We start from the raw sequence: 25,854 nt of genomic DNA on the forward strand, positions 1-25,854 counted from the left end.
TAACTCTAGTATTTCTACTTTTTCACCAGAAGTATCTTTCACAGAAACTTTGAGGCTTGGGTAAAAGCACTACTCTATTTTTACACAAAAACTAATAGATGCAATAAAATTTTGAATGGGCATGCTCTAGCTGGTTTGGCTCAGTGGATAGAGCGTCGGCCTGCGGACTGAAGGGTCCCAGGTTCGATTCCAGTCAAGGGCATGTACCTTGGTTGTGGGCACATCCCCAGTAGGGGGTGTGCAGGAGGCAGCTGATCGATGTTTCTCTCTCATCGATGTTTCTAACTTTCTATCCCTCTCCCTTCCTGTCTGTAAAAATCAATAAAATATATTTTAAAAAATTTTGCATGGGCAAAAGCCTAAAACTAGATCATCGAAAGGAAACAATAGCTGTCAGTTTTTACTTATATGCCATACTAAAGGAGACAGCATTAATGAACTGGGAAAATATTGTGTAGGTGTAGTCAAATTTATATCTTAATAAATGTTCTAAGAGAGGAGATTGTTTTACCAGTTTGGAGCCCCTGAATTTCATGTTCTCTTAAAAACTGGTTTTTAAATTTAGAGTGAGCTCTGAGTCAAGATTCACCATCATGAAACCTACCTAGTTGCAGAAGGGTGAAGAGCGTATTGGAGAGATGGTGAGGGAAAGGTGTGAGAGTGGTCACACGAGCAAAGAGCCAAGAAGCTAATCACAGCATTTAGGTTTGTTTGGGGAGGAGGGGAGAAAAATCTAATTTTGAGCACTAGAATAGTGTATAGTAAAACCTCCATATAATAAACTGATTCAGGCGAGCAGGTGTCTGTTAAAGCCGAAAGTCCATTATATAATAAAGTAGTTTTTCCAAATGTGTATGTTAAAAAATTGACAGATTAGTTAATTTACCTATTTTTACTTATGTAGACATGTTTGTGTCATTAAAGTTAAGTGTGTATGAAAAGTTTAATTTCACAGAAAAGTTTTCTATATGTATTACTGTAATTTTAAATTTATGCAGAATAGGTCTGGTGAATACATGAGTAAACCAATGCACTAATGTGTGGCTAAAACTGCTGCAGAAAGTCATGCTACACGACAACAGAACCAATTACCACTCATAATGTGGTATGATCACGTGCTAATCATTCCCCAAACATTTTTTAAGAGTGAGCAGTGACTCTTGGATTAAAATATGTAGGCTGTAATTGTAGATATGTAATATTTATGTTGGCAAAAATCACTATAATGTTTTTTCCAACATATGGCCTATTCACTAAAATTTGTTAAAAATAACAGTGAATTAGTAACAAAAAAATAACCTGTTAATTTAATTATAAGCAAATCTTGGTTAAAAGCACTTTACGATTAATAGGGTGTTGATGAGGACAAATATGTGATACCTTAATCAATAAAGAAAATTTTTTAAAAGATTAATAGGGTGTTAATTTTCACATATAACATATGGACCGGAAATTTTGTCCATTAAATCTTAAGTTCGTTAAATCGAGGGTTTACTTTATGCACACACTTCTTCCTTTACATTTGCTTAGCTTGTGCCTACTTATTTATCAGGCCTCAGATTACTTACTATTATTTAATCTAAGTAGTTGTTTACTTATTATTTCTCACTAAATTATAAACTTCTTAGGGTAGGGATTATGTCCTATTATAACCCTAGTGCCTGCCAAAGTGCCTAGTGCTTATTGAGTGGTTTTTAAATTTTTTTCATAAGCTCTGTCTGCCCAGGGCCATACTAAAAGTTGAAAAAGTGAAAAACTCACTTAAACTGTTTGTTTGGGTGTAGACAAAAGTCTATGCTGTGTCATCTTCCTGAATGTGAGTAAGAAAATAAGATTCGTTTGTTTTTAAGGTTTTATTATAAGATAACTGATCTATAAATTTCAAGTTGAAAATCTTTCTTGCAATACTTTCTTGACTGATAGATTTTCCCCCTCCATATTCTGCCAGTAGAATGAGCATTTTGATAGTTTTTTTATTGTTATATTTAACCAAGTTCTGAACTAGGAGAAAGTAAGCTGAAAGAAACTCCAACAGAGAGGCAGAAAGAGGAGGACTTACAACAGAACCAAGATATGAAAAGGGAAGAACAGCAGTTGACCTTGAAGCCTGAGGAAGCTGTGAGGCTTAAAGGAGAGGTGAGCCATATGAATCAGAGCCCCCTTCAGTCTCAGAGATATGGCCTAATGCCAAGGTAGGTGCCATCTCCTCTGACCAGCTGTGGATTAAAAAACATTATTTTTTATTATTTTTTATTTTTTTTAAAACAATTTTTTCTAGAACTGTTTTAAATTTATTTTATTTTATTTTTTAAATATATTTTATTGATTTTTTACAGAAAGGAAGAGAGAGGGATAGAGAGTTAGAAACATCGATGAGAGAGAAACATCGATCAGCTGCCTCCTGCACACCCCCTACTGGGGATGTGCCCGCAACCAAGGTACATGCCCTTGACTGGAATCGAACCTGGGACCTTTCAGTCCACAGGCCGACGCTCTATCCACTGAGCCAAACCGGTTTCGGCGAAAAACATTATTTTTTATATCATCATTAAATGTATATTTGTTGAACTATATCATAACCGCAGCCTGAATGGTAATAAGATAGCAGCTAAAATCTGAACTAAGCCCCTCATTTGATGAACTTTATTATAAAGGGTTCATAGGCTCCAATGAGGCTCAACAGGGGAAAAAACAAAAACTAATTATCGCCATCTGCCCTGGCAGGTAAGATAGGGAATGGCAGGATTTGTGCCACATTTTCTATTCCTGGTACCTAGTTTAGATGTACAAAATACTTTGTTTTGGAGGAAAAAGACCATAATTATAGAATTATTTTAAATATGGCTTTTGCTATTTACCAAAGATCTGCCTCCAGGAAAAATGAAGGAAATGACTATCGGTCACAGTTCAGTTCTTACACCTCAATATTACAGGTTAATTCTTTTATTTTTGTTGTTGTTATTTATTTATTTGTTTGTTTGTTTGTTTGTTTATTTAAATTCTCACCCAAGGATATTTTTCCATTGATTTTTAGAGATAGAGGAAGAGAGAGGGAAAGACAGAGAGAAATATGTGAGAGAAACACATCAATTGGTTGCCTCCTGCACATGCCCCAAGCAGGGCCGGGGCTGGTGGGGGAGGAGCCTGCAACCAGGGAATGTGCCCCAGAATAGAACCTGGGATCCTTTAGTCCGCAGTCTGACACTCTATCCACTGAGCCAAACTGGCTAGGGCTACAGGTTAATTCTTGTACAAGTTAAGATTTTTTTGCACTCACCTTTCTGACAACTATTTTGAGATCCAATAAACAAAATAGATGTGGGTCTCTCCACACACACACACACACACACACACACACACACACACTATTTCATTTACTTCTTTAAGCAGGCAAAGAAGGAAATACATTTTAGACTGATTTTTATTTCTGGAGTGAACCATGCAGTAGTAATTTCAGAACCTTTTTCTGTGTATAGAGTTCTCTGACCTACTGGTGAGTATAGGTTGTTCTTTTTTAAAAGTTCTTGTGTGTGTACAGAGGGTATTTTGTTTTTGTTTTGTTACGTTTTTTGTTAATCCTCATCTGAGGATATTTTTCCATTCATTCATTCATTCATTTAGAGTGGAAGGGATGGGGAGAGACAGAGAGAGGAAAATACCAATGTGAGAGAGACACATCGTTTGGTTGCCTCCTGTATGTGCCCAAACCAGGGCCAGGGATTGAGCCTGCAATAGAGGTTCGAGGTACATGTCCTTGAACGGAATCGAACCTGGGACCCTTCAGTCTACATGCCAATGCTCTAAAGACTGAGCCAAACTGGCTAGGTTGTGTGTGTGTGCAGTTTTGTGGTCTGCACCTGTTGTCAGATTAGAGTGTCTAGTATCTAGCTGCTATCCATATGTGTTATGTCATCTTAATCATGTGCAAATTTAAGCAACTTTAGGCTAAGACCAGACACCAAACTTTAAGAATGCTTATACATGGTAAATATATAGAAAAAGGACTGTGAGAGCCTCTTGAATATGTGAGCTCTATTGTTCATATGTATTTGTGGCTGCTGATGGCCTTTGGGGGCTTAATTTCTGCTGTTCAACATTGATGTTGTGATAGCTGAATTCTAGATATTACTTTCCCTATATTCTTGAAACAAGTTCAAACCACCATGAATATCTCAATTTTATAGGTTTAAAACATAGCTTCATGGGTTTTTAATAACATTATTGAATATTTACTGTGTTCTAATCACTCTACTAAATACCACCCTGTATATATTCAGCAGTACAGTGAGACAGGAATATTATTATTTCTACTTTATGGGTGAGGAAACTTAGGCTTTACAGAAGTTAAATAGTTTGCCCAGAATGATGCATTGTGGTGAAATCTGGGTCCGTCTACTCTAGAACTTGACCTTTAAACATTTTTTAAAATTATAGTTTACATTCAATATTATTTTGTATTAGGTCCAGGTGTACAACATAGTGATTAGACAATCATATACTCTGCAAAGTGTTCTCCCTGATATTTCTAGTACCCATCTGGCACCATACATGGTTATTAGAATACTAGAAGCCCAGTGCATGATTTAATCATGCATGTGTAAGCTGTCTGTCCACTGGTCGGCAGCTCCGAAGTCCCTGGGCCCCTAGGGCGAGGTGGGGCGGGGGCGTGGTCCTCCTGCGGCAGGAGCCCAGGCCAGGGTCTTGCCTTTGCCTCCCGCCCAGGAAGGCTGGGTCTGCGGCCCAACTGCCGCCAGACTCCTCCCTGGGGAGCTGCGCCGCCCGCCCCCCCCCCCCCCCCCCCCCCCCCCCCCGCCTCCAAACCTCCAAAACGCCGGCTCGGCTCGCTGCCCCAGAGGCCTGTCTGTGCCGCAGCACAGCCATGGCGCAGACGCTGAGCTCGCATCGCCGCTGGCAACGCGAGCTCAGCGTCCTGCCGGCCCAATCACCACCCCAGCCACCCCGAGTCCCACCCCCTGTGTCACCCGCTGGCCCAATCATGGGCGTAGCGGAGTGATGGTAATTTAAATATTACCTTTTTATTATGTAAGATTCCTGACTATATTTCCTATGCTGTACTTTACATCCCCATGACTTGTCTAATACTGATCTGTCGCTTCACCTTTTCCACAGTCTCTTCACCTTTTCCACCCAGCCCCTCTCCCCTCTGGCAACCATCAGTCTGTTCTCTGTTCTATGAGCTGTTTCTGTTTTGTTTGTGTTGTTCTTTAGATTCCACATGTAAGTGAAATAATATTTGTCTTTCTCTGACTGACTTATTTCACTTAGCATAATACTCTCTAGGTTCTCTCTGTTTTTTTCTTAATGAATATGGTTAAAGATTTATCAATCTTGTTTATCTTTTCAAAGAACCAGCTCTTGGTTCCATTGAACGTTTGTTTTTGTTTTTTTAGATTCTATTTTATTTACTCTCTGATCTTTTTTAAATATATTTTTATTTATTTCAAAGAGGAAGGAAGAGGGACAGAGAGATAAAAGTATCAATGATGACAAAGAATCATTGATCAGCTGCCTCCTGAAGGCCCCACACTGGGGATTGAGTCTCAACCCAGGCATGTGCCCTGACTGGGAATCGAACCGTGACCTCTTAGTTTATAGTTCGATGCTCAACCACTGAGCCACGCCAGCCAGGTTACACTCTGATCTTTGTTTTTTCCTTCCTTCTATTCACTTTGGGCTTTCTTTCTTGTTCTTTTTCTAATTCCTTTAGGTGTGAGATTAGGTTATTTATTTGAGATTTTTCTTGTTTCTTAAGGTAGGCCTGTAATGCTGTGAATTTCCCTCTGCTTTCACTGTGTCCCATAGATTTGGGGTTGTTGTGTTCCCATTTTCATTTGTATCTGATTTCTTCTTTCATCTCCTTGTTAACCCATTCATTGTTTAGTGACATATTATTTAGCCTCCATGACTTTGTGTGTTTTTAATTTTTTTTCTTGTAATTGATTTACAGTTTCATATCATTTGGTCAGAGAAGATCCTTGATATGATTTCAGTCTTTTTAAATTTATTGAGACTTGATTTGTGTCCTAACATGTGATCTATCCTAGAAAATGCTCCATATGCACTTGAAAAGAATGTATATTCTGCTGCTTTGGGGTGAAATGCTCTGAAAGTGCCATTTAAGGCTGCCATTTTCTTGTTGATTTTCTGTATGGAAGATCTATCCTTTGATGTCAATGGGTATTAAAATCCCCTACTATAATGGTATTACTATCAACCTGTCCCTTTATGTCCATCAAGATTTGCTTTATATGTTTAGGTGTTCCTATGTTGAGTTCATAAATGTTTACAAGGGTTATATCCTCTTGTTGGATTGCTCCCCTTATCATTATGTAGCGTCCATTGTCTCTTATTAGAGCCTTTGTTTTAAAGTCTATTTTGTCTGATAAAAGTATTTTCATTTCCATTTGCATGAAATATCTTTTTATCCTTTTACTTTTAGTTTGTATTGTAGGAAGCGGTTATAGGATTAAGCCTCAGACTGACCTGCTGGTAAAGTCGAAAACAAGTCCCAGCTTGGAGGGCATAGCCCTCTAAGCATAATTAAGCTTGATCTTGTGACTGCTCCCTAGATCTTTCCTGGGTAGCTAATGGGCTGTGGGAGGGGCAGCAAGTGCTGCCAAAACAAGTGAAACTTACAAGAACATTATAAATTACCTTGTTTACCCCTGACTATAAATAAAGCATCAGCTTTGCAGTCTGGATCTGTTCTGTGGCCTCAGCCAGGCACAGAAGATCCACCTAGACCCAGCTTATTCTCTTGTCTGTCTTTATTTTCATCCTTCACCAGCCCTCCCTCAGGCTCGCCAAACCCTTGGCTGTGCTGGCGCGGCACATTGTGTATATATTTCATTCTGAGGTGGATCTTTTGTAGACAGCATCTATATATGGATCTTGTTTTCTTTATCCATTCAGATATCATATGTCTTTTGATTAAAGCATTTAATCCATTTACATTTTAAGTGATTATTAATAGGTACATATTTATTGCCATTTTATTCTTTCTAACTATGTACCTCTTTTTTAAAATGTCTCTTCTTAAAGAAGACCCTTTAATATTTCTTATAATACTGGTTTGGTAATAATGAACTCCTTTAGCTTTTTCTTGTCTGTGAGGCTTTTATTTCTCCTTCAATTTTAAATGATAGCCTTGCTGGTTAAAGTAGTCTTGGTTGTAGGTCCTTGCTTTTCATCACTTTAAATATTTGGTGCCAATCACTTCTGGCCTGAAATATTTCTATTGAGGAATGAGCTCACAGTCTTATGGGAGCTCCTTTTTAGATAACTTTTTCTCTTGCTGCCTTTAAGATTATCTCTTGGTCTTTACTTTGGCATTTTAGTTAGGATGTGTCTTGGTGTGGGTCTCTTTGAGTTCATCTAGTTTGGGACTCTCTGCACTCCCTGGACTTGTATATCTATATTTAACTGCTTTTTTTCACATAATTTCTTTGACATTTTACTCTAATATAATGGGAGTTCAAGTATATAAACATGTACCAACTAACATGTGAATAATCACATTCTGACAATTCTGGTTATGACAGCTGGAACCCATGTCTCACCAATATTCTTTCAAATTGTTCATGTTTCTCTTTTCAAATGTTTGTTTTAGAATCTATCATCTAAAGAAAAACTGAAATACCAGAAGCAAGAAGAAGTACAACAACTTTGCCAGAATTTGCACCGGCTCCAGATTCTCTGCAGCTCAGCTGAAAAAGAGCTCCGATATGAACGGGGAAAGAACTTGGACCTAAAGCAACATAATAGCTTACTTCAGGAAGAAAACATTAAGGTAACTCTAGTGGGCACATCTTTTAGTGACGGGTCTCAATTACTCAATTGGCCCTGGGAAAAAAATGAATCAAAATTCCTCAACTTTATAATTCATGATAGTGTCCATAGATGGGTGGACAATGTGAGCTTTCAGGTTAACTTTTTTAACTTTTCCCTACCAAGTAGGTACACAGCTCAGTTGTTTCTCTGCTGCTGAAGGTGTTTGTATGTTGTCAACCTGTAAATATGAAAAGTTTTAAATTAACACAGTCTTTTGAAATTATTACCTAAAATTGTAGCACATTAAATTTCAATGACCTGAGCCCAAACCCTGGTTGTCCTGCCCTAGTTCTATCTCTAGACTTATTTATCTCTAATAAATAAGATATTGGTTGACTCAAATATCAATTGCACCAAAGTATAATTCATAGGAGCATAGAGTTGTTCTTTCTGACACAAGAGCATCTAAAGTTAGAGACCATCTCCCAAACATGTTTGTTTGAAAATATTAAAACTGCCATCCACATATTCATCTAAATTGTATAAACCACAGAAATGTTCAATTTGAACCACCATGTAAAATAGTCATAATTCCTTTTTATTGTGGTTCAGTTCTATAAATATATAGGTATCTAGTTTCTGTGAGCTCCTATCTAAGATTTTGTTTTCAGTAAATATCTGTTGAGCATCAGTCATACACTGGGTAGGATCTTGTTGATAAGAAGGTCTAATGATAGGCAAACAGACACAGTCCTTATCTTCTGGTGCAGGGGTCGGCAAACTTAGGGTCAAATCCTACCTGCTTCTGTTTTTATAGATAAAAATTTATTTACAAAACAACCATATCTGTTTGCTTACATATTATCAATGGATTCTTCTGCACTACAATAGCAGGTTTTAGTAGTTCTGATAAGGCTACAGTATTTACTATCTGGCAGCCCTTTATAGGAAAAATTTGCCCACCCCCGCTGTAGTGGGATAAAAGCCTGGCTGGCTTGGCTCAGTGGTTGAGTGTCAACCTATGAACCAGGAGGTCATGGTTCAATTCCCTGTGAGGGCATATGCCCAGGTTGCGGGCTCAATCACCAGTGTGGGCCATGCAGGATGCAGTGGTCAATGATCCTCTCTCATCATTGATGTTTCTATTCTCTCTCTCTCCCTCTCCCTTCCTCTCTGAAATCAATTTTTTTTAAAGTGACATAAAAATAGATTAAGAAAGATCCGTACTTTTTAGGAGCTCACAGTCTAATAGGGCAGATCTAGAGGAAAACGAATAGTCATTTATTCCAAACTTAAGCTCTTCTAGTTCCAGTATTTTAGGATTATTTGAATAAACCTCATGATCTTTTGAATATTGATCATATTCCCTCAAGCCTTTATAGTTTTAAGTTAAATTCTAAATCTTCATCACATTTTCTTGCAAGACAGCCTTTTAACTTTCCCTTCAACCACATTTCTTAGACCATTTTAGTTGTCCAGCTTTAAACATATTTAAGCACTACTACATCTTTTTCAAGTTGCAATGACCAGAAAAACACAGATCGTGATGCTTTATATATGGTTGGCACCCTATAAATATTTGTTGAATTAATGAACAACTTTTTCAGTTGTAGGTAAATGATAGCTTGGTAAAAGAAGATATTTTTGTCCTGTTTCACATCTCCTTCATGGTGGGGTAAAATATTGGCCTTTTCAGTAATGAGATATCCATTTTTGTCCTGGTGCCCTAGGCCAGAGTACACAATAGTCAGCTACCTTTTATTGACAGTTTGTCCACTTTGTCCCTTATAAACGTCCTACAACCCTGAAAGGCCAGCATTTTATAGATGGGAATATTGTTCAAGATGGAAAAGCTAACAAAATATGGAATCAGAATGTAAACCCACGTTTATTTCTCTCTTTCCTCTGTCGAGTTATCATTCCTCTCTTCATTTTGGGGTCATTTTGAAACCTCAGCTTTGCAAATTTAGAGCTCACTTTTTAAAATCCACTCAGAAATGTCCAAACTCTGTGTCTGGCTAATGTTAAGCATATGTATGAGACTGATTTAAAAAGCATGATAATAATTAATTGCTTTGAAACCATTTTATTGTGAAATATAGCACTCAGAAAGTACATAAAACATAAATATACGCTGAGTGGCCAGATTATTATGATCTCTGAATGCATAATAATCTGGCCACTCAGTGTATATCCTATATAATAAAAGGCTAATATGCAAATTGTCCCCTCAACCAGGAGTTCGACCAGCAGGCAGGCCAGCCAACCGCCCATGTCCCCTCCCCCTGGCCAGGCTGGCCAGACCCCACCCATGCACGAATTCATTCACCGGGTCTCTAAACTATATATATACTGAATGGCCAGATTATTATGTGTTCAGAGATCATAATAATCTGGCCACTCAGTGTATAGTTTAATAAATTGTTGTAAAGTGATTATCCATGTAACCTCCACCCAGGAAAAGAAATAGCACATTGCCCTTATGCCAGTAGCCCCTGAATGCTTCTTGTATTAACTTTGGCACAACGTATTTTTCTAAACAATTTTCTTTTTCATTTAAATTTTAAAAATTTTTATATAAACTTATTCATAAAAATTTTAAATATAGCAATGGTCCTTTTTAATTTCATGATACTATGTCCTTTGTTGCTTTTCCCTTAATCAGTTTCACTAGTTTATCCATTTTATTAGAATTTTCAAGAACTAGCTTTGTTAATAAATAAAAAATACAATCATTTTGCCTGGCTGATGGGGCTCAGTGGTTGAGTGTTGACCTAGGAACCAGGAGGTCACAGTTTGATTCCCAGTTGGGGCACAAGCCCAGGTTGCAGACTTGATCCCCAGTGTGAGGAGTACAGGAGGCAGCCAATTGATAATCCTCTCTCATCATTGACGTTTCTCTCTCCCTCTCCCTTCCTCTCTGAAATCAATAAAAATATTTTTTTAAAAAATACAGGCATTTCACAATTTTGAGGCAGTTTAGTATTAAATACTGGGCTAGAATCAGAAATTTGTATTCAGACCATGGTTCTATCATTTGCCCACTATATATGAGACTTAGTTTTTTCATTTAAAATGGTGTAAAGTACGAATCTCAACTACTTCATTGATATGAAAGCCTAACCAACATACAGTAGTTATAGTAGTATCTGCCTCAGTTCTGTACTTCAAATATAGTAGATATTCTGTGAGTGATTCTTTTTTTATTTAAATTCTTTATTGTTTAAAGTATTATATATGTCTCCTTGTAAGTGATTCTTGAAGAACAATAGCTAACTTGTATTAAGTATTACATATGTGGCTATTTCTATTCTTGATGCTTTCATTGCTTTGTTTTATTAAGTGTAGCTTTCCAACTGTCCTATGAGTTAAGTAGTTATCTCCATATTACAGATGAAGAAACATGCTTAGAGAGGTTAAACATTATTAACTTTTAATTCGTTTGATAAAATCTGAATGGTTAATACGCAGAAGTCACAAGTGGAGGAAATTATAGTTTTAATCCCTATTAATTAGTTGAAAAGCTTTGAGCCCAGGAAATTCTATTTTACATAAAGGGAAGTAAATTCTAGCTCAGCATTTTTGTCTGTGAGTCGTACCTACTATGTCCATTTACCAGGTTCTAATATTCCTTAGAATGTCATTCATTCATTTATTTATTTGTTCAGTAAATGTTGATTAATCATCTACTTTAGGCACTTTGATAGGTGTTGGATACTAAGAAATGAGTAAAACACATGGGAATTTAGAGTGAGGAAGAATGATGTAAAAGAGTAGATAAATACATGTTTAATTATAAATGGTGATAAGTTCTCTGAAGGAAATAAATGTGGTATAATAAGTAAGAGGTAAGTAAAGAGATCTCTTCAGATTAAATGATCATGGAGGTTTTCTCTTACAGAGTGCCTTTTAAGCTAAGACCTGAAAAATAGACAGGAACCAACCGTATCATGAGGAGAGCGGGGAGGGAATACATTTCTAGCAGAAGAAAGAGTGGAGTCTGGTGTGTTGGAAACTCTACTAGTAGAAACCAGCAGGACGGGAGGTCAGTGGAAGAAGGGGGAATGACAGGATGATTTTAAAGAGGTTGGCAAGGGCTGGATCACACAAGGCCAGGCAAACTGCTGCGGTTTGTTCCCAGAGTGATGGGAAGCCACTGAAATATTAAAGCAGAGTTGTCAAGTAGTTCAATTTATGTTTTAAAAAGAACACTTTGGCTGCTGTGCAGAGAACAGATTAGAAGGGAGTAAACCTGGAAATGGCAGGACCGGGGTTGAGGCTATTGCTATGGTCAGGGCTAGAGATGATGATCTAGACTAGAGTTGTGACACAAACGACTCAAATGGATTGATGCAAGATCTGTGGTGGAGGCAGAGAGACAGCTTGCACTGAACTGGCTCATAATGGAAAAGGCAGACTCAAGGATAACTCAGGTGACTGGCCTGCACAGGGTAGATGGTGACATCATTGGCTATAATCAGGAAGACTGAGAGAAAAACAATCTTGGAAATGTGGGCAGATCAAGGAGTTTCACTTAGGCAGTTACTTGGCATAAAGGTGGTGTCTTATTTTAAATCATGAGGATGAACCAAGAGAGAGAATGATCCACTCTCAAGGCCCAGTTTAATCCAATAGCATTTAGAAGTTGGGTAGCATTATAACAGTCAAAAAAAGAGACCAATAAGGAACAGAAGAGAGGTAAGTGAAAATCATGGGAGTTTAGTGTCAGGGACTCCAAGAGAGGAGGGGAACTTTCTGAGGGAGGGAGTGAATGCCACTAAGAGGTCAACTGTCCATTGGATTTACTTTGGCAATAGTGCCCTTAGCAAAAGCAGCTTCACAGAATAGTGGGAATGAAAGCCAGCCTGGAGTGATAGAAAAAGGGATGGAAAAATATTTAGACCATGCAGGTATCGAAACTCTTAGGAAAATCCCTTTGTCCAGCTGTCATCTGGAGAGAGAGACCTTGGCAAACCTTACTAACACGTGGCAGCTCCAGAGAGGAAATCAGCCACATGACATTGGTGTTCGTCAGCTCTTGGGGGACAGTATTCCTTTGAAAGCTGCTTATTCTGGCTCATATCCACATTCACTCCATGCTTATTCCCATCACTGTTATTTATTCCCCACCTCTAGATCAAAATTGAACTAAAGCAGGCCCAGCAGAAGTTATTAGACAGTGCAAGGATGTGCTCTTCGCCCCCAGCAGAGTGGAAGCACTGTCAGCAGAAAATCAAGGAGCTGGAGCTGGAAGTACTGACACAGGCTGAGACCATTAAATCACAGAACACCCTAAAAGAAAAGCTGGCTCAGGAGAAATCCAAAGTTGCTGATGCAGAGGAAAAGGTAATTATCTTCACACTTAATAAGTAACATGCACTGGATACTACTAATGAAACCCGTTTCCCTAAGGACTTTAAGAAATAGATATGGTGCAAACTTGATAGAATTCTAGGGTTTTTCTTTACTCCCTCATGCTTTCCTCCCTTCAACTTCATCTGCTCCTATAATTCTAGTAAATTTTGTGTATTTTTTTCAAACTGCATAAACCTATAAAGGTGTTTCATAAAAGCAGTAACTTAAAGAACTGAGACCAAGCTACTTTTCTTTTACACATTCAAATTTTAAAAGTCTATTCTCTTCTCATTTGGGTTGGTGTTTACATGATTTTTATTTTGTAATTTTTGGAATGGTTTGTGTTGTGAAATGAGCCATTTTGAAATATTGCCCCTGCATTTTAGATTGCCTAACGCCAGGTGGCAGTAGGATATAACAGGTGCACATTTTGATCTGTAAGTTTGTCTAAGTCAAATGTTATATTTTTTAAAATGCCATTTTATCTAACTATATAAATATAAAACTAATAATACCAAGAAATAGATGACAGCAATCTGAATTAAACTCAAAAGCCTAATGTTCACTAAAGAAACCAGCACAAAAGAGTTCATACTGTGTAATTTCATTTATATGAGGTTCAGGAACAGAGAAACTAAGCTATGGTGATAGGTTAATGGCTGTCTCTGTAAGTCCTTTTAACTGGGAGGGGACATGCAGGACATGTGGGAATCTCCTGTGGTGCTACAGTATTCTATATGTTGGCCTGAGAGATGGTTCTATAAGTAAAATTATATTGAGTTTACACTTTACTGCATGTGTTATTGCTCCATAAAAATGTAATTGATAAAGATTGGTAAATTTTAAAATTTAGACACTACTAATATTGGTGAGGGTTTTGTTCAGTAGGAGCTCATACTGACTACAGTTGGAAGAGTAAATCCAAATAAACACTTTGGAAAACAGTTTGGTGTTGGTTTCTAGTTAAGTTCAAGATGTATATACTATACAACCCCACACTTCTACTACTAGGCATAAACACTAGAGAAACTATTATACTGCACATACGTATCCGGAGGCAGGAATTCAGCCATTTTCATGGTAACAGTGTTTGGAAAAGCAGAAAATTGGAAACAACCCAAATGCCTACTGATATGAGATTGAATAAATAAATTATATATTTGCACAATAGCATGCAACAGCGAAACTGAATTAATTACAGGTACATGCTGAGTTCAATGTAATATTGAATAAAAACCAGGTCAGGAAAATCACAGTATGATTCCACTGATATAAAGGTCAAAATAGTACAAAATGAAAGCCATGTTATATAGAGAGATATATTGTTAAAAGAAAAAACAAAGAAATGATTGACACAAAAGTCAAGATATTGGTTTTCTCAGGTGGAGCAGGAAGGGATATAATTTACGAGGGTCACAGAATGGACTTCAGAAGTTTTGGAAATGTTCTTTCTTAAATTGGGTGGCGAGTTCAAAAGTTTGGCATCTGTCCTTGACAGAGAAGCCAATGGGATGATACTTTCTTTTGTGGAATTAAGACTGAATACCTTTAAGTTCGTATTTCCCCTGAGCACAGAACTAAATGGGGCAGTTCAAGGAACTAGACCTGGCCTCTGCCATTGCCCTGAATCGTTCTGCTTCTTCACCTCTCCTATGTTTTGCAAGGTCCTAAGTGCCAGGGCTTAGGGCTGATGCAGAAAGATCTTCTTCTAGAAAAGGCCGGCCATACACTGGCATTCACTGAATGTTTGTGGGGAATGTGGTGTCAAACTATTGTAAGGGACTCATTGTTGGGTCAGGAATGCAATAAAGGGAGAACAGCTATTCTGCTGAAATCTAGTCATTCAGCAAATATTTATTGAACTCTTACTATGTACCAGTTACAAATTTAGGTGACACAAAGGCTTATAAAAATAAATACACAAGTTTTGCCAGGCCGGTGTGACTCAGTGGTTGAGTGTCGACCCAGGAACCAAGAGGTTGCCAGTTTGATTCCCGGTCAGGACACATCCCCGGGTTGCAGCTCAATCCCCAGTAGAGGGTATGCAGAAGGCAGCCCATTGATAATGTTCCCCTCTCCTTGATGTTTCTATCTTTCTAGCCTTCTCTCTTCCTCTCTCTCTAAAAATCAATAAAAAATATATTTTTTAAAAAATAAACAAGTTTAAAAGGATATTTACCTAACAAAAATATTTAATGACACTTTTAATCTAACATGTAAATTCTAAAATAAAATTATATATCTCTCTTTCACATTCATAAATCTTATTTTTAGAATGACCAGGGTATTAAAGAACCTATTACTGGTGCTAGGCAATATGCTAATTGATACTTGGTTTATAAGAGACTTTGACTTTGTTTTGAGATATTATTCATGAATGTAGCCACAATTTGAGAAACCAGACACTCTCACACATTGCTGTTAGAAGTGCAAATTGATCTAATACCTACAGGGACAGTTTGACCTTATCTATCAAACAAACAAATAATAACCTTTGCCTGGCAAATACACACCTCATAAATTATTCTAGAGACATTGTTTATAATAGCAAGATATTGGAATTAACCTAAATGTCCACCAGTAGGAGGTTAATTAAATAAGTTATGGTATATTCTTACAGTGGGATGGTATATGGCTGTAAAAGAGAGCACACAAATATATTCAGGATTGGGCAAAAGTAGGTTTATAATTGTGAGTATGCAGAACACAAAATTTATTCTTATATTATTATTTATTAATTATTGTATTCTTTTCCATACAAACAACTATAAACCTACTTTTGTCACACGCTATACTTATAATATGGAAAAATCAATGAGTGATCAGATTGTGTGCCAGTACTATTATGTTTGTTACTTATATCATATTTCCCTAATTGGAAAATAGGTCACATTTTTCTTTAAAGTTTTATTTGTAAACTTTTTTCATTCAAGATTTTGGATCTACAGCAGAAATTAGAACAGGCTCATAAAGTCTGTCTCACAGATGCTTGTATTTTGGAAAAGAAGCAACTAGAAGAAAGGATAAAAGAAGAACAACAAGAGAGGTAAGAGGAGCAAAGATGGCAGCTTCTCATGGGCTAATCTTGGTTGAGTTTACGAGCAGTGTCTACTTACCAATGTCTCTTCTGTTCCCCCACTGAAATACACTCACACTCTTACTAGTATATATCGTACTTACCACCTTGTATACTAATAATGTCTTTCCTTGTTTGCCTTTCACACTAGAGTATGGGATTCTTTCTTTCTTTCTTTCTTTCTTTCTTTCTTTCTTTCTTTCTTTCTTTCTTTCTTTCTTTCTGTCTTTCTGTCTTTCTGTCTTTCTGTCTTTCTGTCTTTCTTAAGAATTTTATTGAGCCGAAACCGGTTTGGCTCAGTGGATAGAGCGTCGGCCTGCGGACTGAAAGGTCCCAGGTTCGATTCCGGTCAAGGGCATGTATCTTGGCTGCGGGCACATCCCCAGTAGGGGGTGTGCAGGAGGCAGCTGATCGATGTTTCTCTCTCATCGATGTTTCTAACTCTCTATCTCTCTCTCTCTTCCTCTCTGTAAAAAATCAATAAAATATATTTTTTAAAAAAAAAGAATTTTATTGATTTTTAGAGGGAGGGAGAGAGAGAAACATGGCTGTGTGAGAGCAAAACATCAATCAGCTGCCTCCTGCATGCCTCCATCAGGGATCAAGCCCACAACCCAGGCGTATGGGCCCACTGGAAAATCGAACCGCAACCCTTCAATGCAAGGGACAACAACCAACCAACCAACACACCAGCCAGGGCGAGTGTGGGATTCTTAAGGCAGGGATTATTTCTTGTTGTTCAGGAACATACTCGGTGCACCAGTATATTTTCTTGAATGACTGAATTGCCTAGGAAATAGCATACTCTGGGATTTGCTTTTCTAATTCTAACATGATTAGCACAAAATGCAGACTAGAATGAAGTTGGTGTTTTGTATTTATCAGCTGATTTTCTTCAAAGAAGTTCCAAGTACTTTCAAGCATCTTAATCATCAACAAGTTGCTACCAGATATGAACTGTCATATTTTTTTCTGAAATTGTTAGGATTATTATTAGGATCTTACTTAAATTATCTTGGATGCCCTAAACTCCAGTATTTGATGCTTCCTACTTCTGTGGCACTCAGTGTGATTTACATATATTTTAAGAAAAATATTATTTTAGCCACTGAAAAGATATACAGACATCCACATATACTGTGAAGCTCAGAAACTTATTTTCACCTCCAATTAAAAGCTCTAGCACAGGGCTTGACACTCAGTAGGTATTCAGTAAATATTTAGTGAACAAAAAAATGTTTGAGTAAGTAAATGAATGAATGAACAGATGAATTCATTCAGTGAGGTATAGTAGAAAAATAGTTGTCTGACTGTCACTTCTAGCAAGATGACAGGCTATCCTCCTGTTATAATACAGCTAAATTCTGAGTAAATTACAATAACTATGCCAATATATATATATATATATATATATATATATATATATATATAATTGATTTTTTACAGAGAGGAAGGGAGAGGGAAAGAGAGTTAGAAACATCGATCAGCTGCCTCTTGCACACCTCCTACTGAGGATGTGCCCGCAACCAAGGTACATGCCCTTGACTGGAATTGAACCTAGGACCTTTCAGTCTGCAGGCCGACGCTCTATCCACTGAGCCAAACTTGTTAGGGCTTAACTATGCCTTTTTAAGCATTACTCACAAAGCAAGAGAAAGCCTGAAAAGCAAACATAAATGAGGTAAAACAAAAGTGATGAATGGTAAAAAAAAAAAAAAAACTTCTACCTCATAGGATCATTGTGTAAATTAAATGAGTTATAAGCAGTTGGCTTGTATCAGTGTCTAGCATATAGTAAGCACTTGTATCAGTAAGGGTTCAATTGGAGAAGTAGAACTGTTAGTGGTAATATTGGCCCTCAGTTCTTGACTTCATGCAGGAAAGATTCACAACACAAGTCCAGATTATTTTGAGAGTTTAATTAAAGCTAGGGACAGTGAAACAGGAAAAGCTTAAGATAGAAGAGGCAAGATCATAGCAACAGGAGTGAGCCTGGGTGAGTCTGTCTTGACCCTTTGGAAGGAAAGTTCACAGAGGCAGAAGAAGTGAGCTACAAGAGCACATATTCCAATTTTCCAAGAGTAAAAAAGAAAATGCTTCTGTTCTGCCCTCCAAATCTTCTACAAAATATCTCTTGTAGCCCATTCTAACCAGAAACATGCATGGACAGAATTCCTAGCCAACTTGACACATTAGGAAGACTCTACTAAAAAGTGTTGTTGTTGCATTATTTGATGTTATTGTTACTGTTATCGTCATCATCACCATCATCATCAGTGAAGTGAAAAATGTTCATTTTGGCTCAAACAAAAATGTTTGGGGATTAGGAGAGTGGCAAGAAAATGAAGCTAGAAGGGTAAGCTAGGCCTGGTCATGATGAGCCTAACTGGCCACATTGAGTTTGGACATGTTCATGGGAGATAATGGTCTGCAGTTTTCCTATTATAATATCCTTACCTGGTTTTGGTATTAGTATAATGCTGCCTATTAGAATTAGTTAGAAAGTATCCCCTCTTCAATTTTTCTGGAAGAGATTATAGATAATTGGTATAATTTTGAAACCATACAGCCAATAGTTCCGGGCTGCCTTTCACTACTTGAGCCAATTAAGCAGAGATAGGGTTGAATCATGTATGTGTGTTTATTCCAATAATGGGAGAGCAGCAGGTCATCCACAAATATCTGCTCTGCACTCCCTCCCCCCATAAACCGGTTGTTATGTGGAGAAGAAGGACAAAGATTACATGGGAAAGTAGGCAAAAGAAATAAGAATGGGTATGCAAAATAAAAATGGGCAAGCAGGGATGGAGAAGTAGGGAAAGGAATAAAATTGGGTGTAATGGTTACAGGTTACAGGCAGTGCCTGCTGGGGGTTTGCAAAGGATGGTGCCTTCAGCCCTAACCGGTTTGGCTCAGTGGATAGAGCGTCGGCCTACAGAAAAGGTCCAGGGTTCAATTCCGGTCAAGGGCATGTACCTTGGTTGTGGGCACATCCCTAGTAGGAGGTGTGCAGGAGGCAGTTGATCAATGTTTCTCTCTCATCGTTGTTTCTAACTCTCTATCCCTCTCCCTTCCTCTCTGTAAAAAATCAATAAAATATATATATTTTTAAAGAGGATGGTGCCTTCAGTCTCGGTTGTTAATCTTTCCATGATAATAGGCAGCTCTCTGATGAGGAAGATGGGCCGCATTTCCAGTTAGCTCCAAGGTCCAGGGGACTTACAACTCCCAGCCAGGATAGAATGTACTTTCTTTAATCAGAACAAAGCAATCATGATTAACAGAGCATAATTAATATTTCTTATAACTATAGCTGGTTTCCACTATTCTATTTCTCCCTCCCATCCCTAACAATTGTTAAGGAAGAAGTACATTATTCAAACCTGTAAAGAATTTTTGTGAGTTTATTTGAGCCAAACTGTCAACTATTGCCAGGAAGTAGAATCTCAACACATTGAGACAATACAGTGCTCCAGAGAATGGTGGTTTTTCACCTATTTTTATAAATTACCATCAAAGAAGGAGAAAGTGGGTTACATGATATCCATTGGTGATAGATTAGGGAAGTGGAAGAAAGCAAAGGGGAAGGAGTTATTTCTGGGATTGGATAAAAAGTAAAATGATAGACACATGCTTCTTTTACCTAGGTGAGCATAGGATAGTTAACAGTCAACAATGAACACATAATAATTAACACAAATAGCAACAAAAATGAGGGAATTTGTGGCCCTGGTGCATTGGTTTGCCCTGAGGGGTCCGGAAAAAAGGGAACTTACAACTTACCCCAACATTCCAAAGGTATGTTATCTATATGCAAAAAGACAATAGGCTCAGTTAAGATCAAAGTTGATCTTTGTCAGGGATGATCGTGGAGAGGAGCAGAGTTTGCTACCTCAAAATATGCCTCTTTGGGATATTGAGTATTTTATGTAAGCTGGTTAATTTTAAGAAACAGAAGACAAGGGAGAACCTCTGAAAAGCAAGTAGAAGTTACTCTTTGTAAAAGGACATTTACATTTGTAAGGGTGTCACCCTCACTATTCCATGAAGAGGAGGATATCTCTAGAAATTATCAATGGAGAAGGTGTAGACAATAATAATATGCTTGTTTACTGTGCTTTTCCTGGTAACCTTCCATAACTGACTCCCTACCCCCACCATCTTTTTTTGTCTTTAGCTGAGGATAAAGGTGAAGGCTTTTGTCATCTTGGCAAGTTATTCAGTGTTCCTGCAGCTCTCCCTTCTATGCAGGAAGTATATGTTATTAAACTTCAGTTTGTTTTTCTCCTGCTAATCTGTCTCATGTTAATTTAACTATTAGACCAGCCAGAAGAACCTAGAAGAGTTGGTGGTGAAATGGCATCAGGGATTTGACCTTAAGAGCAAGTTTATTAGAAAGCTACAGAGATAGAAGAAGTGAGCTGTAGAAGAAATGGTTCAGGAAACAAGTTACAAAGACAAAAGAAGGGTCCTTGGAGAGAGAGAGGTACCAGCCTGCTCCTGGAGGGAGAGCAGCACTGGGTCCTCTGTCTTAAGGGTATTTATCTGGAGGTCTCAGGGGAGGATCCCAATAGCATATTCATCAGCTTTCCAGGTGTGTCCTTTTAGGGATGTGGTCTCTACTGCTTGGTCAGTGCCAGAACAGGGGGTCATTAGGCAATGCAGCTGGTCCTGAGGTCAGTCATGGTATTGCTTGTCTGGTTTTGCAGCTTTTCTGAGCCTGGAGCTGAAACACAACTGAGGCCTAGATGTTATCTCTGGGGTTAAATGCTTAAAGGAGTGGTCGTGCAAGGGCCTGCCTGGGAGTTGCACAAAACCACTCTTCAGCGCCTTGTTCCTCCTCCAAGGGGGTCTACCACATGACTATCAACATGCCAGTGGAGGAAAGGTCAGGGGAGGATCCAAGCCGCATGACCATCAATATGCCAGAGGAGGAAAGGTTACACAGGGGGCAAGATCCTTGTTTTCCCAGTTTTGCCTGTTGCTAGTCACCTGGGGCTTTTTGCCCTGGTGACCTTCTGTACCTGGCCTATCAGTCCTACTCTGCTCCTGTCTGTCTAACTGAAGGGAAGAGGAAAATTTTTTCTCCCTGACAATAGTGATGATCCCTCTTTCACTTCTGATATTAGTAATTTATGTTTTCTGTTTCTTGGTTAGCCTAGTTAGAGGTTTATCGATATCATTGATCTTTTCAAAGAGCCAGCTTTAGTTTCATGGTTTCTCTATTGTTTTCCTGTTTTCAATTTCATGGTTTTCTGATCTAATTTTTATTGTTTCTTTTATTCTGCTCAATTTAGTCTCTTTCTCTAGTTTTCCTAAGGTGGAAACTTAGATTGTTGATTTTTTTCATCTTTTATAATATTTGCATTTAATCCTATAAATTTCCCTTTAAGCACTATTTTTGATGCACCTCATGAATTTTATAAGTTGTATTTTCATTTTCATATCTAATAAACATAGTTCAAAATATTTTTTAATTTCTTGAGACTTCTTTTTTTGACAAATGCATTTTTTAGAACTGTTTGTTTAATCACTAAATATTTTGGGATTTTCCAGCTATCTTTCTGTTACTGATTTATTTCATACTATTCTTTTAAATAGATGTACAGCATCCTGTTACATCTATCATTATTCATATAAAATGCTTTTTAGACGCTTTGGTGTTTATAAATAACTAGAGTCCTGGGGCACGAAATTCATGCACAGGGGGCGGGGTGTCCCTCAGCCCTGCCTGCACCCTTTCGCAATCCAGGACCCCTCGGGGGATGTCCGACTGCCAGTCCGACATCCCTCTTGCAGACATCCCTCTCGCAATCTGGAACTGCTGGCTCCTAACCACTCACCTGCCTGGCTGATCTCCCCTAACTACCTCTGCCTCAGCCCCCCACCACTGTAGCTTCTTCCGGAAGGACGTCCAGAATGACATCTGGAAGGTCGTTCGGCTGTCCAGTCTAATTAGCATTATGCTTTTATTATTATAGATTATTATAGATGGTATTGTTATCGAACAGGAAAAGTGCATCCACCTGGCACTAGCAGAGCCAAACACTAAACACCAAGAATTGCAGTGGAGAAGTATTTGCTAACTTACTATAAGTGGCAACACTCCAGAGAATGGGAAGCTAATGCTCAAAAACCTGAACACCCCCATGGCATGTAGGTTGCAGATTATATAGGGCAAATCACAAGGCACCGTGGGTTAGGGGTTCGAGACTGTGCAGACAGCTCTGGCATCCCTCTGCCCAGTTTTATGGGAAAGTAGCCAGGGAGTCCTTCCGCCTTAGGACACAGGAGCTGAAACATAACTTAGGTCAAGATATTACTTTTAGCTTAACAGAAACCCATACCTTGTGACCCTTAGTGAAGGTGTGGCCATTGTTTTTGTTGCCTCAGGGGGTTAATGACTAGTAAGGGAGGAACTAAGACTTACAGGGCAGGCGGTGAAAAAACTGAATAGAATGCTGGGGCTACAGTCAACAGAAATCATATGCTAAATCAGGACCCTCGGTTTCACTATAAAGAATACCCTCTACATAAGACTTTGCAACTGCAATGAAATATGTGTTATACTAAGGCGAGTTTACGATGCTGTAATAGCAAGTAGCAAGGACATCTAATCTGGTCTAGAGAGCTCAAGAAAGGCTTCCTCTAAGAAACCTATTTAAGCTGAGACTAAAGCAGTTGGCATGGGAAAGCTAAGTAGAGAATATTAGGCAAAGGAAGGCCTGGAAGAGGAAGATAGGGAAAAGGTTGGAGTTGCAGAGGAGGAATAAGTGTGGAGAATGACTTGTTTCAGTGAATGAAAAAAGCTTATTTTGGGGGAGTTCATTTTGGCCGATACAAAATGTTTGTGGTATAGGGAGTGGTACGAAAATGAGGCTAGAAAGGTAAGCTAAAATGAGGCTAGCTAGCAAACCATATTTAAGAGTTTGAACTTTATCTTAAAGTTCAGGGGAACACCCTGGCCAAGTGGCTTAGTTGGTAGGAGTGTTGTCCCTTGCTCTGAAGGACCACGGGTTCCATTCCTGGTCCCGGCACATCAAACCCAGGTTGCAGGTTTGATCCCATTTCAGGGCACATACAGGAGGCAACCAATTGATGTTTCTCTCACACATGAATGTTTCTTCCTCTGTCTCCAGAATCAGTGAAAAACATATCCTTGGATAAGGATTTAAAAAACAAACAAATAATTTTATCTCAAAGAGTTTCATTTGCAAAGCTTTGCAATTCACGGTGTGATTTTAATGTATATTAATTGCCCTCAGGAAACTCCTAGATCATAATATAAATGAGCTACAACAAAAAGTGAAAATCTTACTGGATAAAGAGAATATACTAGAAATGACCAGTTCTCGGCAACAACACAGAATTCAGCAACAAGAGGCCCAACTTAAACAACTGGAAAATGAAAAAAGAAAATCTGATGAGGTAAGAAAGTAAATAAACAGGCTTCTCAGCTTTCCAGCTCCCAGAGAGCAGCCGTTTTCAGTCGGTGTGCCACAAGACATTTTTAAACATGCAGTACCTCACTGTTTGGTCAGGGGCATTGACTTCTTTTCCATTAGATTGTCAAATAAAAAAATGACTACAGCCAACATAATAATAGCCATCTGGCATAAATGAATCAAAATTACACTTTTTTCTGTGTCAGATCAGCAAAAACTATAATATATTTTGTTGTGCCACAGAATTTTAGTAACTAGTGTATATGTGCCATGAGATGAAATAGGTTGCAGATTGCTGCCATCGAGCAATAGCTAATACTTATTGAGCGCCTAGCACTTTACACATTCATCTAGTCAGGGTTCAGTCAGGAAAGCAGAATTTACTGTATGTATTTCAAGCAAGAAGGGATTTAACACAAGGAATAACATGCTTATAAAACTGTTGGGAGGGAGAGTTAGGGATAAGTAGAAGATCAGAAAGAACTGCTATGGCTAGGCCACCCCAAACTCCTTGTACTTCTCACTTCTGCTCTAACATGCTTTATACCAATCATGTGGTCTCCCAAAGTACTTCATGACAGGCAACTATAAACTATAATCTAATCGACCCTTATGTCATGGATGTCTAATACTAGTGACAAGATTATACTTGCCTTTACCTCTAACCTGGTCAGATAACCAATCTTTGAGCTTCCCATATTTGAGGACCTGTTCACTGGAGCCATTTCTAGAACCAGATACTTTATTAGTCAGGGTTAGCTCAGGAAAACAGCTTTCACGTTAGTATAGACTTCAAGCTGGAAAACACTTTTCTTTCTTTTTTTGTTAATCCTCACCTGAGGATATTTTTCCATTGATTTTTTAGGGAGAGTGGAAGAGAGAGGGAAAGTCAGAGGGAAACATCAATGTGAGAGAAACGCATTGATTGGTTGCCTCCTGCATGAGACCCGACCAGGGCCCCAGCCAGGGAGGAGCCTTCAACCAAGGTATGTGCCCTTGACCCGCTCTATCCACTGAGCCAAACCGGCTAGGGTGAGCTGGAAGACTTTTTATATAGGTAATTAGATGCTTGCAAAACTATTGGAAAGGCTGGTGGAGAAAAAGTCAAGGCAAAGAGCTGCAGAAAATCTGAAAGAGCAGAAATCACAGAAAGCTACTACGGTGTCAGAAGCTGGAGCCACTGTAAGCTTTTTTCAGCAGAAAGGCTTTGTCTATTTACATTCCATCAACGTCATACTTTATTCAGCACAGAATACTAGGTACACAGGTTAATAATGGCGGATTTTGTAATCAAAGAAAACACAATAATTTCAAGAGAAACATCTAAAGTGCTTTATTCAAAGTAATGTCCATCGCTAGCTACATATTTCCCCATCTTTCAGGTAATTTGTGGATACTGTCCCAATAGAACTTTTCTTGTTTGAGGAAAACCATTCAGGAACCCAATTTTCCACTTCTTTATACATTTTGAAGTGCTGCTCAGAAAGTGCATGTGCCATCGATCGGAACAAGTGGTAATCTGAAGGAGCAAGGTCTGGTGAATACAGCAAGTGGGTTAATACTTCCCAGGCAAGATCTTTTAACGTGTCTTTAACTGGTTTTGAAGTATGTGATGGTGCGGTATCATGAAGCAACGTTACTTTGCCGTGTCTTCTGGCACATTCTGGTCACTTCATGATCAAAGCGTGATTCAAATTGATTATTTGTTGTCAATAGCGATCAGTATTAATGGTTTCACCTGGTTTTAGAAGCTCATAATACACCACACCTTCCTGATCCCACCAAACGCAGAGCATTGTCTTCTTTCCAAAGCGATTTGGCCTTGCAGTCGATGTTGATGGTTTTCCTGGATCAACCCATGATTTTGTGCCTTTGGGATTCTCAAAATAAATCCACTTTTCATCACCAGTCACAATTCGATGCAAAAAAGACTTTCTTTCGTGACACTGAAACAACATTTTACTGATGACTTTTCGGTTTTCCATTTGTCTTGCTTTCAGTTGATGGGGCATCCATTTTGCTTCCTTTAATCTTTCCCATTGCTTGTAAATGATCGGAAATTGTTTGCTGAGCAACATTTAATCTTTCTGCAAGTTGTTTTTGAGTTTGACACGCATCTTCATCCAATAATGCTTGTAATTGTTGGTCTTTTTCGGTTGACCTGGACGTTCTTTGTCTTTCACATCA

The 25,854-nt window shown here is 38.4% G+C and overlaps 1 protein-coding gene across 2 annotated transcripts in view; it reads left to right on the top strand.

Annotated features, from left to right (window-relative positions):
• Positions 1–25,854, top strand: part of CCDC30 (coiled-coil domain containing 30) — a 66,005-nt gene that overhangs the window by 24,546 nt on the left and 15,605 nt on the right. For both annotated transcript variants that reach the window (XM_079776664.1, XM_079776665.1), the window contains exons 8-11: positions 7,631–7,810; positions 12,928–13,137; positions 16,080–16,192; positions 23,488–23,650. In XM_079776664.1, the coding sequence (XP_079632790.1) occupies positions 7,631–7,810; positions 12,928–13,137; positions 16,080–16,192; positions 23,488–23,650 (666 nt within the window). The remainder of the gene's footprint in view (positions 1–7,630; positions 7,811–12,927; positions 13,138–16,079; positions 16,193–23,487; positions 23,651–25,854) is intronic.

Source organism: Cnephaeus nilssonii (genome assembly GCF_951640355.1).
Source record: "Cnephaeus nilssonii genome assembly, chromosome: 7".
Lineage (NCBI taxonomy): Eukaryota > Metazoa > Chordata > Mammalia > Chiroptera > Vespertilionidae > Cnephaeus > Cnephaeus nilssonii.